The sequence below is a fragment of the Dendrobates tinctorius genome, unplaced genomic scaffold (genome assembly GCF_039654945.1).
Source record: "Dendrobates tinctorius isolate UK_male_01 unplaced genomic scaffold, ASM3965494v1 ptg000174l, whole genome shotgun sequence".
In the NCBI taxonomy this organism is placed as follows: domain Eukaryota; kingdom Metazoa; phylum Chordata; class Amphibia; order Anura; family Dendrobatidae; genus Dendrobates; species Dendrobates tinctorius.
The window spans coordinates 14,435,984-14,452,603 of NW_027361841.1; the positions used below are offsets into that span (position 1 = coordinate 14,435,984).

Sequence of the window (16,620 nt, forward strand, 5' to 3'; positions counted from 1 at the left end):
GTGCTGCAAAGCCTGAAAACCATATGTTCTGTGCCATGTGATAGTTTTACCCTGTGACTAAGGGCTACTGGGAATGAAGCACAAAAACTCTGTCTTGTATGTTCTTCCCTATGACAAAGTGCCGCATGGGACTGAAATGCATCAGCTCTATGCCTTGTGTGCTTTACCATTTTGGATACATAATAAAGTCTGCAATTTTATGCTAATACTCTGCTTTTTATCTGTAACACAAAAATGAATCATAAAAACCTAGTAACAGAGGGACCAGTAAGCCTTAGAAGTTTGTCTATTGCACTTTACTAATGAAGAAAAGTAAGAACTTCTCAGGTAGTAAGCTTCTTAGCAGGTGGTACATTTTGGCAGTTTTTTTCTGTATTGCTTCACCCAGCCCAGTTTGGAGAGACGAAGTGCAATTTATCTATGCAATGGAATGCATAGGGAGTAAAAGTTGGGCAGCATTGTGGCTCAGTGGTTAGCACTGTAGTTTGCAGTGCTGGGGTCCTGAATTCAAATCCCACCAAGGACAACATCTGCAAGGAGTTTGCATGTTCTCCTCGTGTTTGGATGGGTTTCCTCCCCCACTCCAAAACTCATACTAATAGGGAATTTAGATTGTGAGCCCCATTGGGGACAACAATGCTAAGGCTAGTTTCACACTTGCTTTTTTTTGCAGCGCGTTTTTCCCGCAAAAAAACGCATTGAAAAAACGCATACAAAAGCATACAACTGCTGCGTTTTTTTCAAGCATTTTTATGAGCATGCATGAAAAAAACGCAGCGTTTTTATGCGTTTGTATGCGTTTTTAGTGCGTTTTTACCGCGTTTGTGTTTTTTTCCAACATTAGGTGGCCCCTCACACTAACCCAAACCATGACTTTACTAACCCTAACCCTGACCCTAACCCTTAACCCTAACCCTGACCCTAACCCTAACCCTAACCCTGACCCTAAACCTTAACCAAACCATACTTAACCCTAACCCAAACCCTAAACCCTAACTAACCCTAACCCTAACCCTAACCCTGACCCTAACCCTAACCCTAACCCTGACCCTAACCCTAACCCTGACCCTAACCCTTAACCAAACCATACTTAACCCTAACCCAAACCCTAAACTCTAACTAACCCTAACCCTAACCCTAACCCTGACCCTAACCCTAACCCTAACCCTAACCCTGACCCTGACCCTAACCCTTAACCAAACCATACTTAACCCTAACCCAAACCCTAAACCCTAACTAACCCTAACCCTAACCCTGACCCTAACCCTAACCCTAACCCTGACCCTAACCCTTGACCAAACCATACTTAACCCTAACCCTGACCCTAACCCTTAACTAAACCATACTTAACCCTAACCCAAACCCTAACTAACCCTAACCCTGACCTTAACCCTAACCCTAACCCTAACCCTGACCCTAACCCTAACCCTAACCCTGACCCTAACCCTAACCCTGACCCTAACCCTTAACCAAACCATACTTAACCCTAACCCTGACCCTAACCCTTAACCAAACCATACTTAACCCTAACCCTAACCCTGACCCTAACCCTAACCCTAAACCCCCTTAACTAACCCTAACTCTAACCCAAACCCCTAAATTCCATGGTTAACAAAAAAAAACGCATGTGCAAAAAAACGCATACATGAGCATGCCAGTGCGCACGTATGCGCATCCATAGGCTATAATGGCCATTTTTAGCGCAAAACGTGCGCATACGTGCGCATGCGCTTTTTTGCAGGGCCAAAAAATGCAACATGCTGCGTCTGGAAAATACAAACGCACACCCCAAAAAAACGCAGCGCATGAAAATCGCATACGTGCGCTTACCAGCGCGCAGGTATGCGCACCCATGTTAAATATAGGGGAAAAAACGCATGCGCAGGTATGCGTTTTTTTCCAGCGCAAAAAAACGCAAATGTGAAACCAGCCTAATGTCTGTAAAAAAAAAAAAAAAAAAAGTGTTGCAGAATGAGAGCGCTTGATAAGCACAGCATAATAAATAATAATAACAGTTGTATTAAAATCAAAAGATAATAGCAAATGAAATTTGCTCAAAGCTGTTCACTTTTGTAATATAAAAACTCTAACATGTGAACTCCAAGTTAACGGCAGCATTTTTTAATAATTGAAAAAGTCTATTTAACGCTTAATTGTAAAACCATTATTGTTTATACTGTTGGTGCTTGTATAAATTTTCATTAATTTAGGTTACAGGTTAGACATTAGTACTTTAATTTACTTAGCTGTGAAGGGATGCAAAGATTAGAGAAAAAAACAGGACTGGCTTGAAATAATGCTATAGCACCATCTAGTGTTCATAGGTGAAGTTTTAATTAACAATAAATAATCTGGAAACTTGTTATCATCATCTGCTTCATTATCTCCAAAGAGCGTTTTTAAATAAAAATCAGATTTAAAAAGTCTAAGGTGTGCTGTAAAGAATGTCTGTAACATAAAATCCTACACTGGTTTCCCGTTGATAAGGCTACTGTTGGACCCTGCAAGGCATCTATAATATATTTTACATATTCTTTGACACTTATGACTAGATTAGCCAATAGCATTGACATGCAATAGACAGCATTAGCCCGGGGTCACACTAGCGATTAAATTGGACGAATGCAATGCGATAAAAAATCACATTGCATTCGTCCCAATGTTATTCTATGGTGCTGCTCCCATCATGCGATTTTTTATCGGATCCAATCCTCGGACCGAGACAATCGCAGCATGCCGCGATTGTCACCGATTTTCGGATCGGATTCGACAATGCAAGTCTATGGGGGCACTATTAATTATATGAGGGTTTGTGGGTAAAATTTTGGAGTTGTAGGGGTTCATTTAAGGGGTTAATTCGTTGTATTAAATTGCTGGGACTCAATGCAGCCTCAGTGACGTCAGCGGAAGTCCCAGCAATTTAAAACAATGAATTAACCCCTTAAATGAACCCGTACAACTCCAAAAGTTTACCCACAAACCCTCATATAATTAATAGTGATAGACACAAAAAAACCATGAAATGAAATGGTTAACTATATGTAAACCATGTGTCATTTCATGTCGGGCAGAAGAATGATTATACAAAAGCCGGCAAATGTTTCAGCGGCTATTCTGCGATGAAGAACTGTATGAATTAGAAATATATATATAAATGTGTCTCTATGACATGTATAATATATATATATATATATATATATATATATGTGTGCCTAGATCTATTAATTCGTTTGTGTGCGGAAACCTGTCATTGGGCTCCATTATATGTCCATTTAGCTACCCTGCGAGAAAATCTCGCCAGACAGATGTCAAACGGATCCTTACATGCGATTAAAATCGCATCAATGAAGAAAAATCGCATCAAAAACGGATGACTGGTTAAGATACTTTTGTGCGATTTCGGACCGTTAAAATGGGACCGATTTTTTATTCGTTGTGTGTGACTCCAGCCTGTGGCAGCTCACGAGCGACCACCCAGCGATTCACCAGCGATCCTGACCGCGTCATATCGCTAGTTGGGATCGCTGGTGAGTCGCTAGGTGTAACGGTACCCTTACTCTGGGCATCAGAGCTAGGCCGGGATCACATCCGAGGAATACAGCCGATTCTCGCATGTTAATACCCAGCACTGCCGCCGGCACTCAGGAGTGGAGCGTGCAGCTCCATATATTGCTATACGGCCGCGCGCTCCGATCCGAGTGCAGGCGGCAGTGTCGGGTATTAACATGTGAGACTCGGCCGTATTCCTTGCATGTGTGATCCCGGCCTTATAAAAATGAGACTTAAGGGCTCTAATGCCAGTGTAAAGAGAGCATTTCCCATACCTATGGTTGGGGTACTTAGCTGATAGCTTAGGGTCAGTAATAGATGCAACAAACCTCAGTAAGAAGTACAGCAGGGTGAAACAAGCAGAGTCAATGAGGATTGAAAACACATTGCAGCAATATAGCTAACAAGGGAGCGTTACTAGTATCACTCATAACCTTATAACTAGCACGTCAGAGGATTACGGTTTTAAATATGACACCTTTACAGTAATCCCAACCAGGGTCCTTAATGTGTCTCATGGCTGCACTGGCTGGTAGGATGAGATGCACTAGAGCAGGATGCAGTATTATAAGCACAATACAGGAAACCTATGCTACCAGTGCCAGTACTAGGCTAAAGATATGGGGTCCAGGAGAAAGTAGGCTAGAGAAGGATGCAGAATAAACCCAATACAGGAAACCTATGCTACCAGTGTCAACACCAGGCTAATTATATGGGATCCAGGAGGAGGTGGGCTACAGCAGGATGTAGTATTGTACGCACAATACAGGAAACCTATGCTACCAATGCCAAAAGCCGGCTAAAGATATGGGGTCCAGGAGGAGGTTTTGTATAGCAGGATGCAGTATTATAAACACAATACAGGAAACCTATGTCACTAGTGCCAATACCAGATTAAATATATGGGGTTCAGAAAGAAGTGGACTGGCAAAAGATTTTTTGTTTTGGTAAAGTTCATATCAATTGTCGGTCTACCAGTAATGTTATGCAGTATATGATGTGCTCTCTGGCAACAGTTTGTCTATGGTGCAGTGTGCAGTAATCCTGTAAACCCAGCGAAATTGAAAAGCATGTAGTAAAATTTATGCATACTGCTTTTTTACTGACTGTATATATGTTATGAACATATCACACACTGAATCACAGGAAACAAAAATGGTAAGACCTATTACAGGGAGACACCACGCACACCCAAATGGTCCCTGAACAGACTAGAAGATCCTAACCGCACAACTCAAAAACACCACCTTGAATCTGGCTCCGTAAAAAGCCATCAAGAGGTTTCTCGTACCTCCTGAGGAACCAGAGAGAAGGTCGCAATGCACTGCCAATAAGAGGAGAGGAAAATGTGCAGGAATATACAAAATCCCAGGGTCAGAAAATTAACCTCTTCATGACCTGCGCCATACATGTATGGCGCATGCCGTGCCTTCCCTTTTGATGTGGGCTCTGGCAATGAGCCTGCATCTTTTCCAGCTTATGTCAGCTGATTTGATCATCTGATGTGCTCCTAACAGCTGGAGGTGAAAATGCGATCCAACCATGGCACTTAACATGTTAAATGCCGCTGTCAATCTCTGACAATGGCATTTAAGTTGCACCCTCTGGAAGCATGTCACAAACACCACTCAACAGTGCTTGTGTCACATGACCGCGGGTCGCCGATGGGTTGGCATAACAACCCAGACTCTACAGGAGACCTCTGTGGTTCTCATAGCCAATCTGCTATGAGTGCTACCCTGAATCCTGCTCTGTGTAGCGCAAGCGATCAAATGATCGCAGCTTCAAGTCTCATGTGGAGATTATTGAAGCAAGCAAAAAGTGAATAAAAAGGTTTTTAAAATATATTTAAAAGCTTAAAAAAAAAGTTCCAATTACCCCCCTTTAGCCACATTGAAAATAAAACAATTGAAAATATAAAAAATACACATTTTTGGTATTGCCGTGTTCAGAAACGTTCGATCTATCAAAATTTAAAAATAATTAATCAAGATTGGTAGATGGCGTAACAAGAGAAAAATTCAAAATGTCAGAATTACAATTTGTTTGGTCACCACAACTTTGCAATAAAATGCAAAAACTTTAGGAACGTGTAGAAGAGACTTGGGATCAGATTTCACTGGAGACATGTTTGAACCTGATAGAGAGCTTGCACAGAAGGATTCATGCAGTGTTAAAAGCTAAAGTGGATTTACAAAATGCTAAGTTTAGTAAAAATATTAAGATATTCAAGATGACTGTCTATAAAATGTTGATAGACTCACATTTGAAGCAGTAGCTAGTGGATGGTGAGATATGGAGCCTGAAAGTCAAAAGTTAAAACATTGCTACCCTTTTGAATGTAAGCATATAAAACTGAACCCAGAATGTGATAGGGCAGAGCAAAATAGGAAAAAAGCAAACAGATGGAGAGGAACAAAGCAAGCAGAGGGAACAAAGACAATTGAAACCTTCAGCAGTTGGACCAGGAAGGCATTAGCACAGCAGACAAAAGAATTGTCCACGGATCAACAGGTCAGCTGGTTGAATGCCCTGAGCCATGACATTATGGCATAAAAATGGATACTGTAAAGAATTAGAAAAACCTGGTTTCTTTCGTCTAGAAAAAACTCTAATGAAGTGAATGAAATTAAGCAGACATGTGTAGGAATTGTTTTTTGAAAAACAAACTCTCACCTTATTGAGTTACAGGAAAGCTATAAATCAAAAGAGATTTATAGAAATGTAATAATCTTTCATCTTAATATGAATTTCCTCCATATAATTAGTTTTCCGTGTGTGATATGACATTTTGATTGGTCAAGTAACACTGATACGATACAAATATAAATGCTATACCTGTAAATATGTATTGCTACAAGGAACTTACCAATTAATATGTACCTTATTTATTTCTAGGTAACAACAGCTGTGCTTGTCCGAACGTCATATTTTTGGCATCCTGATAATTGGTTTCCAGCTGTTATTACAATTACTGCCGCACTTTTTCTCTTGTGTCTGTATGCATTGGCATGGGGTATTCTAAAAGAGTAAGAACTAGCTTAAAAAGTTTTTTTCCCATAACTGTTTCCTTATTGATTTCATTTATCAAACATATCACATCTATAACCCAAAAATACAAGTCTGAATTACCTTGACTATACCATAAAATAGTGAAATACAGTAAATACCAAACCTAACACTATAATAATGTTTAGTTTCCAAATCTTTCATCACCAAAATGTTATCCATTTGGTTACAATTAGAGTCAAATATGTAACATTACTAATACAATGGGTGATAATGACAGACATATACGCTTACCAGGATATATTAAGTTTATTCTGTATCATATATTTAGGCTAGGGTCAAAATACATGGTCAGTATTTTACCTCAGTATTTGTAAGCCAAAACCAAAAGAGGAATAATCAGAGAAAAAGTGTAATAGAAACATGTCACCACTTCCGTATTTTTGACCCACTTCTGGTTTGGGATTACAAATACTGATGGAAAATACTGACTAAATACTGAACGTTTGACCGTTGCCTTAGTGTCATAATCCAGAATCGTCTCTTCATCTGAAGAATATTCTCTTTTACAGTTGTATATTCATTCTTCACTAAAACTAAGCATGATCATAGGATCATATTACAATGTAGCTTAGTGGGAAAACTCTATGGATAATAAGTTACAGATTATTGTGAGGGATTTAGTAGATTTTTTTAAATCAATTATTTAGGTCTTAGGGAACATTGCCACTTCACATACAGTTTAATGTTTTGGCAGAATTTTATAAAGGCTATGTAGTTAATGAAGGAAAAAACTAAAACAGGAACAGGGACATTTTGCATTAAAATAGGCTTTATGGAACCTTGAACACTAAGAGTTGTCTTCAAAGACCAAAACATGGGTTACACTGATCTTCAAATCTATCTTATTAACTCAAATGAAGTATGTGGTGGCTATGTTGGCTGATAATATACCAGTGATCTTTAATATCTCTGAAAATTAAGGGTTTGAGCACCTCTTCCCTCCCTTATGCTCCCCTCTTTTGAAGTCCACTCTGTCCGCATCTACTCTCCCTCCAACCTCCAAATTGCCATCAAATACCGACCTCCGGGCCCAACCACTGCCTTTATTGACCAATTCTCCACCTGGCTTCTTCACTTTTTCTCTGCTGACATTCCCACCATCATCATGGGTGACTTCAAGATCCCCATTGACACTCACCAGTCAGCAGCCTCCAAACTCCTGTCCCTTACTTTATCTTTTGGACTTACTATGTGGTCCTCCTTAGCCACCCACACTGACGGTCACACATCAGACCAGGTCTTTACCAGTTTCTGCTCCCTATCTAACTTCTCAACCTCCTCTCTCCCTCTATCTGACCACCATCTACTCACATTCTCATCACTGTCCTCCACACCTGTCACCCATGTCCAGCAACTTGCGCACCCCCGCAGAAACTTCGCACACCTAGACACCCACACACTCTCTGACTCTATTCTTCCACTGGTATCCATATGCTCACTCCATAACACAGACACTGTCACTAGTTTCTACAATGCCACTCTTGCATCAGCCATCGACTCGGTTGCCCCTATCATGCATAGCAGAGTGAAACGAATCAATAGACAACCCTGGCACAATAACACCACTAAAAAGCTTTGGAGAGTTTCCAGAATTGCAGAACGATGTTGTCAGGACTCGAATGTCAGGACCCTGTCAGCGTCGGCAAACTGCCACGCAGAGCAGGGTGACTTACCCACACTATGGGAGAACGCGGGGTCCAACACTGTAGTGATGGTTCAAGAAGACAGGACCTGCGGCACTGAAAATAGTAAGGAGTCCCAGGACCTACGATCATGTGACTGCAGGGGCGGGGCTTAGCGTCCTATAGCTGCAGATGATGTAATGTACCTACTGCAGGGAAACTGTAGTACAGGAAAACGCAGGTCAGACAAGTGAGGGTCATACACAGAGAGGGCTGTGGGGTACCAGAGGGACGAGCAGAGAATAGTCAAGTCACAGGAAGAGGGTCATACACAGAGAGGTAGCGCAGTACAAGAGGGACAGGCAGAACTCGTAACAGGAACAGAACCGGATCAAAACCAAGCAAGCAACAAGTTATTAGGCACAAGGCACACGTACGCACGAGGTCAACTAACTCAGCCGAGGGCAGGAGTATAACTGACACCAGACCTAGGTCAAGTGAGCATTAAATAGCCGCCCTCTGCCAGAGAGAGGCAGAAACAATTAACCCCTGTCTGACCAGGACGGGCCAAAGACAAGCCTCATCCTGGATCATGACAGATGTTGGAAGAAAATGCATTCCCAAGATGATTTCACTGCACTCAAACAAGCAGCACTCGCATTCAAATCAGCTCTTATCCCTTGTGTCTTCCTTATCCCTCAACTCCAAAAAGTTGTTCAACACTTTTAACTCCCTACTCCACCCACCACTGCCCCCTCCATCATCCCTAATCTCTGCTGAGGACTTTTCCATGCACTTCAAAAATAAGATAGACCAAACAAGGCAAGTCTTTGTTGTCTGACCACCACAACCCCTTTGTATGCCAGACCAATGCCCTAACCCCGTAACTTCCCTCTCCAATATCACTGAAGGAGAGCTTGCTCATCTTCTCTCCAAATCACACCTCACCACTAGTGCACTTGACCCAATCCCATCCCACCTCCTCGCCAACGTCACCACTACACTAATCCCATCCCTAACCCATCTCTTCATCCATGAAACACTGACTGTGATCGGATGGGAAGACATCGCTGTTTGATCAGTTAACAATTTTCAATAGGAATACAGTATTGACATTCAATACTTTGCCTTAGATTTTTGCCACAGATTCCACATCAGATTTTTACTAACTTGAGGATGCCAATGGCTGCAACACTTTATAGTAATTTATGTCAAGCAGAATTTCTTTAAAAAAAGTGAAAAGACAATAGGTCTTAAATCAAAATTTCTTAGAGAAAAAGTTGTCCTGTTTCTAATAGTAACTAATTACTGCCAAAAATAAAGATTATTACTGCCAAGAACATGTAATCTGATTGGATAAGATGACTTGAAGTTCCCTTTTTCTCAGAGAAACTGTCAAACCTTAAAATTCTAAACAGACACATTAAAAATAATTTGAAAACCTCCTTTAAATCTCTTTTTACAGTGTTCCAAAATACTCAAAATTCTTTCCAACGTGTCAAAAAAATCAACAACCTAAACCTCTCAACTTTTCTAGCAAGAATCTAGCCAACCCAACGTAAGTACATGTTTATACATGTTCATATGTGACCAACTTTCTTGGGCTGGATTCACACATGCAGTTTATGATACTGTCTTTTTAGCTAAAGCCAGGAGTGGAAGCAAAAGGATGGACAGATACAAAGATAAGATTAATATGCCGCCTCTCATTTGTATCCAAAATTATATTTGTGATTCCAGCCTTACTTAAGTCAGTTACCTTTATCAGCCAGTTACCATTACATACAAGTCTAACTATGAAAGTTTGCACTAAAGCGTTCCTCCACTTTCTCAAGAAAATGATTATAGTGCAGGATTCTGAAGCATAAGCTGTTTTCTAAATCCCTCTGTTAGCAATTATTGCAGAAAACCCACAATACAGACAGATAGAGCTCTGTGCTGTGGTCAACACTAAGCAATACAGAGTCTAGATTATCTCTGTTCGCTCCCATCTTCAGTATAGGAGCTAGCACTTTAAGATCCTACAATGCTCGCTCCCATACTGCCTGGCAGCAGGAGATGGACGCCACCTACTTTAGTGTAGCTTAAAGGACAGACTTCAGATTGGTCTGTGCTACTTGTTATCAGCAAACACCGTTAATAGAGTGATTTCGAAAAATGATCATATTAGTCCTGCACTATATTTTTTTTTTTTTGGTCAAAGTGGAGGCACACTTTAAGGCCACGTCCACATGTTCAGTATTTGGTCAGTATTTTACATCAGTATTTGTAAACTAAAATCAGGAGTGGAACAGAGAAAAAGTATAATAGAAACACGTCATCACTTCTACATTTTTCAACCACTCCAGATTTTGGCTTACAAATACTGATGTAAAATACTGACCAAATACTGAAAGTGTGAATGTGGCCTAAAGGAAATTAAAGTTTTCATTTGAAATTAACAGAGCCACTTAACTTCCTTCCTTTTCTATTTCTTCTCTCCACAGCATAAACAATCAAAATGTGCCTATCAACAATTCACAGTCAAATGAAAATCCAAACTTTCTTCCACAATACCCCACTGTAAGTGTTGCAATATTTCTATGTAAAATGTAATATATATTCACACAGAAAGTATTCAGACCTCTTGGTGGAGGGCTGCCGTGATAGTTGACTTTGTGGAACTTTCTCCCATTTACCTACTGCATCTGTGGAGATCAGCGACAGTGATTTGGGGTTCTTCTTTACCTCTCTCACCCAGGATCTTCTCCAACAATTTCTCAGTTTGGCTGGACGGCCAGGTCTAGGAAGACTTCTGGTGGTCCCAAACGTCTTCCATTTAAGGATTATGGAGGCCACTGTGCTCTTAGGAACCTTGAGTACTGCAGAAATTCTTTTGTAACCTTAGCCAGATCTGTACCTTGCTACAATTCTGTCTCTGAGCTCCTTGGCCAGTTCCTTTGATCTCATGATTCTCATATAGACAAGTGTGTGCCTTTACAAATTAAGTCCTATCAATTTAATTAAACATACAGTATTGACATTCAATACTTTGCCTTAGATTTTTGCCACAGATTCCACATCATATTTTTACTAACTTGAGGATGCCGATGGCTGCAACACTTTATAGTAATTTATCTCAAGCAGAATTTCTTAAAAAAAAGTGAAAAGATAATAGGTCTTAAATCAAAATTTCTTAGAGAAAAAGTTGTCCTGTTTCTAATAGTAACTAATTACTGCCAAAAATAAAGATTATTACTGCCAAGAACATGTAATCTGATTGGATATGTTAACTTGAAGTTCACTTTTTCTCAGAGATACTGTCAAACTTTAAAATTCTAAACAGACACATTAAAAATAATTTGAAAACCTCCTTTAAATCTCTTTCTACAGTGTTTCCAATACACTGTGGTAAAATGAATTGCTTCATTCAAAAGTACAACTTTACCCACAAAAAACAAGCCCTCATATGTCTATGTGGACAGAAAAGTAAAAGAGCTATGCCTCTTGGTATAAGTGGAGGAAAAAAAGAAAACACAAAAATGAAGATTTGCACTTTTGTGAAGGAGTTAATTAAATATTTTTGGTAATACATTGGTCCCTTTAAGAAAATCCATCCATGGTCTTAATTTACCCAGAAGTGTAGTGAGCAGCATGAGAAAAAAGGAGACAGTGAGAGAGAAATTGTATGGACACTGTGTGCATGCACGCCGCACACGCTTGCAGAATTCAGTGCTCACTCCTGGAAGCAAGCAGTGTCAATCATAAATGGGGGGAAGGGCCCCAATATGCAATTGAGAAGGTACAGAGGTGCACAAAACTTCTGGCAACATCAAAGGTGCCCCGAAATCATTTGCATATGCATATGATTTAAAAGTTATTTTCTCAGGCACTGTACCAGTAACAAGTACAGTCTGGTTGCTAAAGTGGCGAAGTCTTCTATAACACTTTATATCTCATTCAAAATACATTTTTCAGGTGGCAGACTCCCTTTAAAATTTTTGTGCCAAGTTTTGAAGTTATGCTCTATCTATGGGAGAAGGATATAACTTCATGATGACTGAAGGTACAACTGCTGAGGCTCTACTGGTCCTGATAAAGCCGATGAGCATGTATACCTCTGCTTCACTGATTCTCTCTGGAACTGCAGGAAAAAGTTCAATATATTACTTTAGAATCATCACCACAAGTCTATTCTGGTGTGGAAATTTTCCCAAATATGTAAATAAGATTTAAAAATGTAATCTACTAAACTGGTACCATACTATACTTTTTAGGACATAATCCAAGGAGAAAATCTCCAGCAAATATGCTAATTGTCCAGGCAGCCTAAAAATAAATATGATTTCAAAAATTCTGTCACAATTCACATGTCTGTGCTGTCTGTCTATAGGTGGCCACACAGTGGTTGTGATGTGATGTGAATTTTCACCTGTCAAGTGTTTTGCTATTGAATTTGTTTCTTGAGAACATGAACCAAATTTAAAAATCGTTAAAGCTGGACACATCTATAAATGGTCATTTCTGATTACTCTTTCCTTGCTTTGTGTAGGCTCCAGGTATTTTTGATGGACGTGCTGTTGACCCAGGTTAGTATACTAAATAATTAATAATTATTGCATTCAGTGAAAGACAATCTTTCATTAGGCTTAGGACTGCTAAACCACCAGCATTTAGAAATTTAAAAATGCAGAGACAGTACTTCAAAATTCAATGACAGATATTTCTTAAATACATTAAATATAATGATGCAACAGCAACATCAAATATGCTTAAATTTTAGTAATTATGGTTCAGAACATCCCTCTTTAGAAGTAGCTGCAAAGGGCTTCACGGAGACGCTATGAGATCACTCTTGCTAGATACACCTGTGTCTCTGCCAGCGACTCTCACAAGTCCTTTGCAGCTACATCTAAAGAATGACAGATTGAACGATAATGACTGAAATTTAAAGGGTATCTGTCAGAAGGAAGAAGCCGCCTAAGCCGAATAAATAAAATGATGAGAGCAGAAAGCGGCCATTATTGATCACACTGCTAACTCCCCCTTTTATTTAAAGTAAGCTCTGGAGGCAGATTCTCATTCAGATCAGTGTCCTATCCATAGTCAATAGCAGCTCATTTCCATATACGAAAAATATGGATTTCTCTGGAATGCGACAAGGTATCACAGATATCACTGTATCATTTTATTCAGCTTCCAATGACCTACATGTCAATATAGATGGTTTAGGATTAATCCTCCTGTCAGGTTTCCTTTAAGAATAATTGGAGCCACTTTTGCATCTTTGTATTTGATGCATTCAAAAAAATAATATAGGATATACTAGCTATGAACCCGTTCTACGCCCGGGTGGTGAGCATTTTTATTGGTATATGGTCTCCTATCCTGCTATGTGCTTCCATCCTCCTATCCTGGTATGCATGGCACCCCATTTTTCATCCTGGTATGCATGGTACCCTCACACCCAATCCTGGTATGCATGGTACTCCTCATCCCCCAATCCTGGTAAGCATGGTCCTCTCACCCCCCTATCCTGGTATGCATGGTACTCACTCATCCCTATCCTGGTATGCATGGTCCCCTCACCCCCTATCCTGGTATGCATGGTACCCCTCATCCCCCAATCCTGGTATGCATGGTACTCCCTCATCCCTATCCTGGTATGCATAGTACCCCTCATCCCCCAATCCTGGTATGCATGGTACCCCTCATCCCCAATCCTGGTATGCATGGTCCCCTCACCCCCAATCCTGGTATGCATGGTACTCACTCATCCCTATCCTGGTATGCATGGTCCCCTCACCCCCTATCCTGGTATGCATGGTACCCCTCATCCCCCAATCCTGGCATGCATGGTCCTCCTCATCCCCAATTCAGGTATGCATGGTACCCCTCATTCCCCAATCCTGGTATGCATGGTCCTCTCACCCCCCTATCCTGGTATGCATGGTACCCTCACCCCCTATCCTGGTATGCATGGTACCCCTCATCCCCCAATCCTGGTATGCATGGTACCCCTCATCCACCAATCCTGGTATGCATGGTACCCCTCATCCCCTAATCCTGGTATGCATGGTACCCTTCATCCCCCAATCCTGGTATGCATGGTCCTCTCACCCCCCTATCCTGGTATGCATGGTCCCCTCACCCCTTATCCTGGTATGCATGGTACCCCTCATCTCCCAATCCTGGTATGCATGGTACCCCTCATCCACCAATCCTGGTATGCATGGTACCCCTCATCCCCCTATCCTGGTATGCATGGTACCCCGCATCCCCCAATCCTGGTATGCATGGTACCCCTCATCCCCTAATCCTGGTATGCATGGTACCCCTCATCCCCCAATCCTGTATGCATGGTCCTCTCACCCTCCTATCCTGGTATGCATGGTACCCCTCATCCCCCAATTCTGGTATGCACGGTCCCCCTCATCCCCCAATCCTGGTATGCATGGTACCCCTCATCCCCCAATCCTGGAATGCATGGTACCCCTCATCCCCCAATCCTGGTATGCATGGTTCTCTCACCCCCCCATCCTGGTATGCGTGGTACCCCTCATCCCCCAATCCTGGTATGCATGGCACCCCTCATTCCTATCCTGGTATGCATGGTACCCCATTCTTCATCCTGGTATGCATGGTACCCTCACACCCAATCCTGGTATGCATGGTACTCACTCATCCCTATCCTGGTATGCATGGTCCCCTCACCCCCTATCCTGGTATGCATGGTGCCCTCACCCCCTATCCTGGTATGCATAGTACCCCTCATCCCCCAATCCTGGTATGCATGGTACTCCTCATCCCCCAATCCTGGTAAGCATGGTCCTCTCACCCCCCTATCCTGGTATGCATGGTACTCACTCATCCCTATCCTGGTATGCATGGTCCCCTCACCCCCTATCCTGGTATGCATGGTACCCCTCATCCCCAATCCTGGTATGCATGGTACTCCCTCATCCCTATCCTGGTATGCATAGTACCCCTCATCCCCCAATCCTGGTATGCATGGTACCCCTCATCCCCAATCCTGGTATGCATGGTCCCCTCACCCCCTATCCTGGTATGCATGGTCCTCCTCATCCCCAATCCAGGTATGCATGGTACCCCTCATTCCCCAATCATGGTATGCATGGTCCTCTCACCCCCCTATCGTGGTATGCATGGTCCCCTCACCCCCTATCCTGGTATGCATGGTACCCCTCATCCCCCAATCCTGGTATGCATGGTACCCCTCATCCACGAATCCTGGTATGCATGGTACCCCTCATCCCCTAATCCTGGTATGCATGGTACCCTTCATCCCCCAATCCTGGTATGCATGGTCCTCTCACCCCCCTATCCTGGTATGCATGGTCCCCTCACCCCTTATCCTGGTATGCATGGTACCCCTCATCCCCCAATCCTGGTATGCATGGTACCCCTCATCCACCAATCCTGGTATGCATGGTACCCCTCATCCCCCAATCCTGGTATGCATGGTACCTCTCATCCCCCAATCCTGGTAAGCATGGTCCCCTCACCCCCCTATCCTGGTATGCATGGTACCCCGCATCCCCCAATCCTGGTATGCATGGTACCCCTCATCCCCCAATCCTGGTATGCATGGTCCTCTCACCCTCCTATCCTGGTATGCATGGTACCCCTCATCCCCCAATCCTGGTATGCACGGTCCCCCTCATCCCCCAATCCTGGTATGCATGGTACCCCTCATCCCCCAATCCTGGTATGCATGGTACCCCTCATACCCCAATCCTGGTATGCATGGTCCTCTCACCCTCCTATCCTGGTATGCATGGTACCCCTCATCCCCCAATCCTGGTATGCACGGTCCCCCTCATCCCCCAATCCTGGTATGCATGGTACCCCTCATCCCCCAATCCTGGTATGCATGGCACCCCTCATCCCCCAATCCTGGTATGCATGGTTCTCTCACCCCCCCATCCTGGTATGCGTGGTACCCCTCATCCCCCAATCCTGGTATGCACGGTCCCCCTCATCCCCAAATCCTGGTATGCATGGTACCCCTCATCTCCCAATCCTGATATGCATGGTACCCCTCATCCCCCAATCCTGGAATGCATGGTACCCCTCAACCCCCAATCCTGGTATGCATGGTTCTCTCACCCCCCCATCCTGGTATGCGTGGTACCCCTCATCCCCCAATCCTGGTATGCATGGCACCCCTCATTCCTATCCTGGTATGCATGGTACCCCATTCTTCATCCTGGTATGCATGGTACCCTCACACCCAATCCTGGTATGCATGGTACTCACTTATCCCTATCCTGGTATGCATGGTCCCCTCACCCCCTATCCTGGTATGCATGGTGCCCTCACCCCCTATCCTGGTATGCATAGTACCCCTCATCCCCCAATCCTGGTATGCATGGTA

General features: G+C 42.6%; 1 protein-coding gene across 1 annotated transcript in view; it reads left to right on the top strand.

Moving 5' to 3' along the window:
- The window catches only part of LOC141054091 (cadherin-related family member 4-like), a 188,692-nt gene extending 175,623 nt beyond the window's left edge, over positions 1 to 13,069 (top strand). Inside the window, 5 exon segments of the mRNA XM_073551252.1 lie at positions 6,448 to 6,578; positions 9,709 to 9,801; positions 10,730 to 10,805; positions 12,775 to 12,811; positions 13,020 to 13,069. Of these exon segments, the coding sequence (XP_073407353.1) occupies positions 6,448 to 6,578; positions 9,709 to 9,801; positions 10,730 to 10,805; positions 12,775 to 12,811; positions 13,020 to 13,069 (387 nt within the window).
- Positions 13,070 to 16,620: the final 3,551 nt, after the last annotated feature.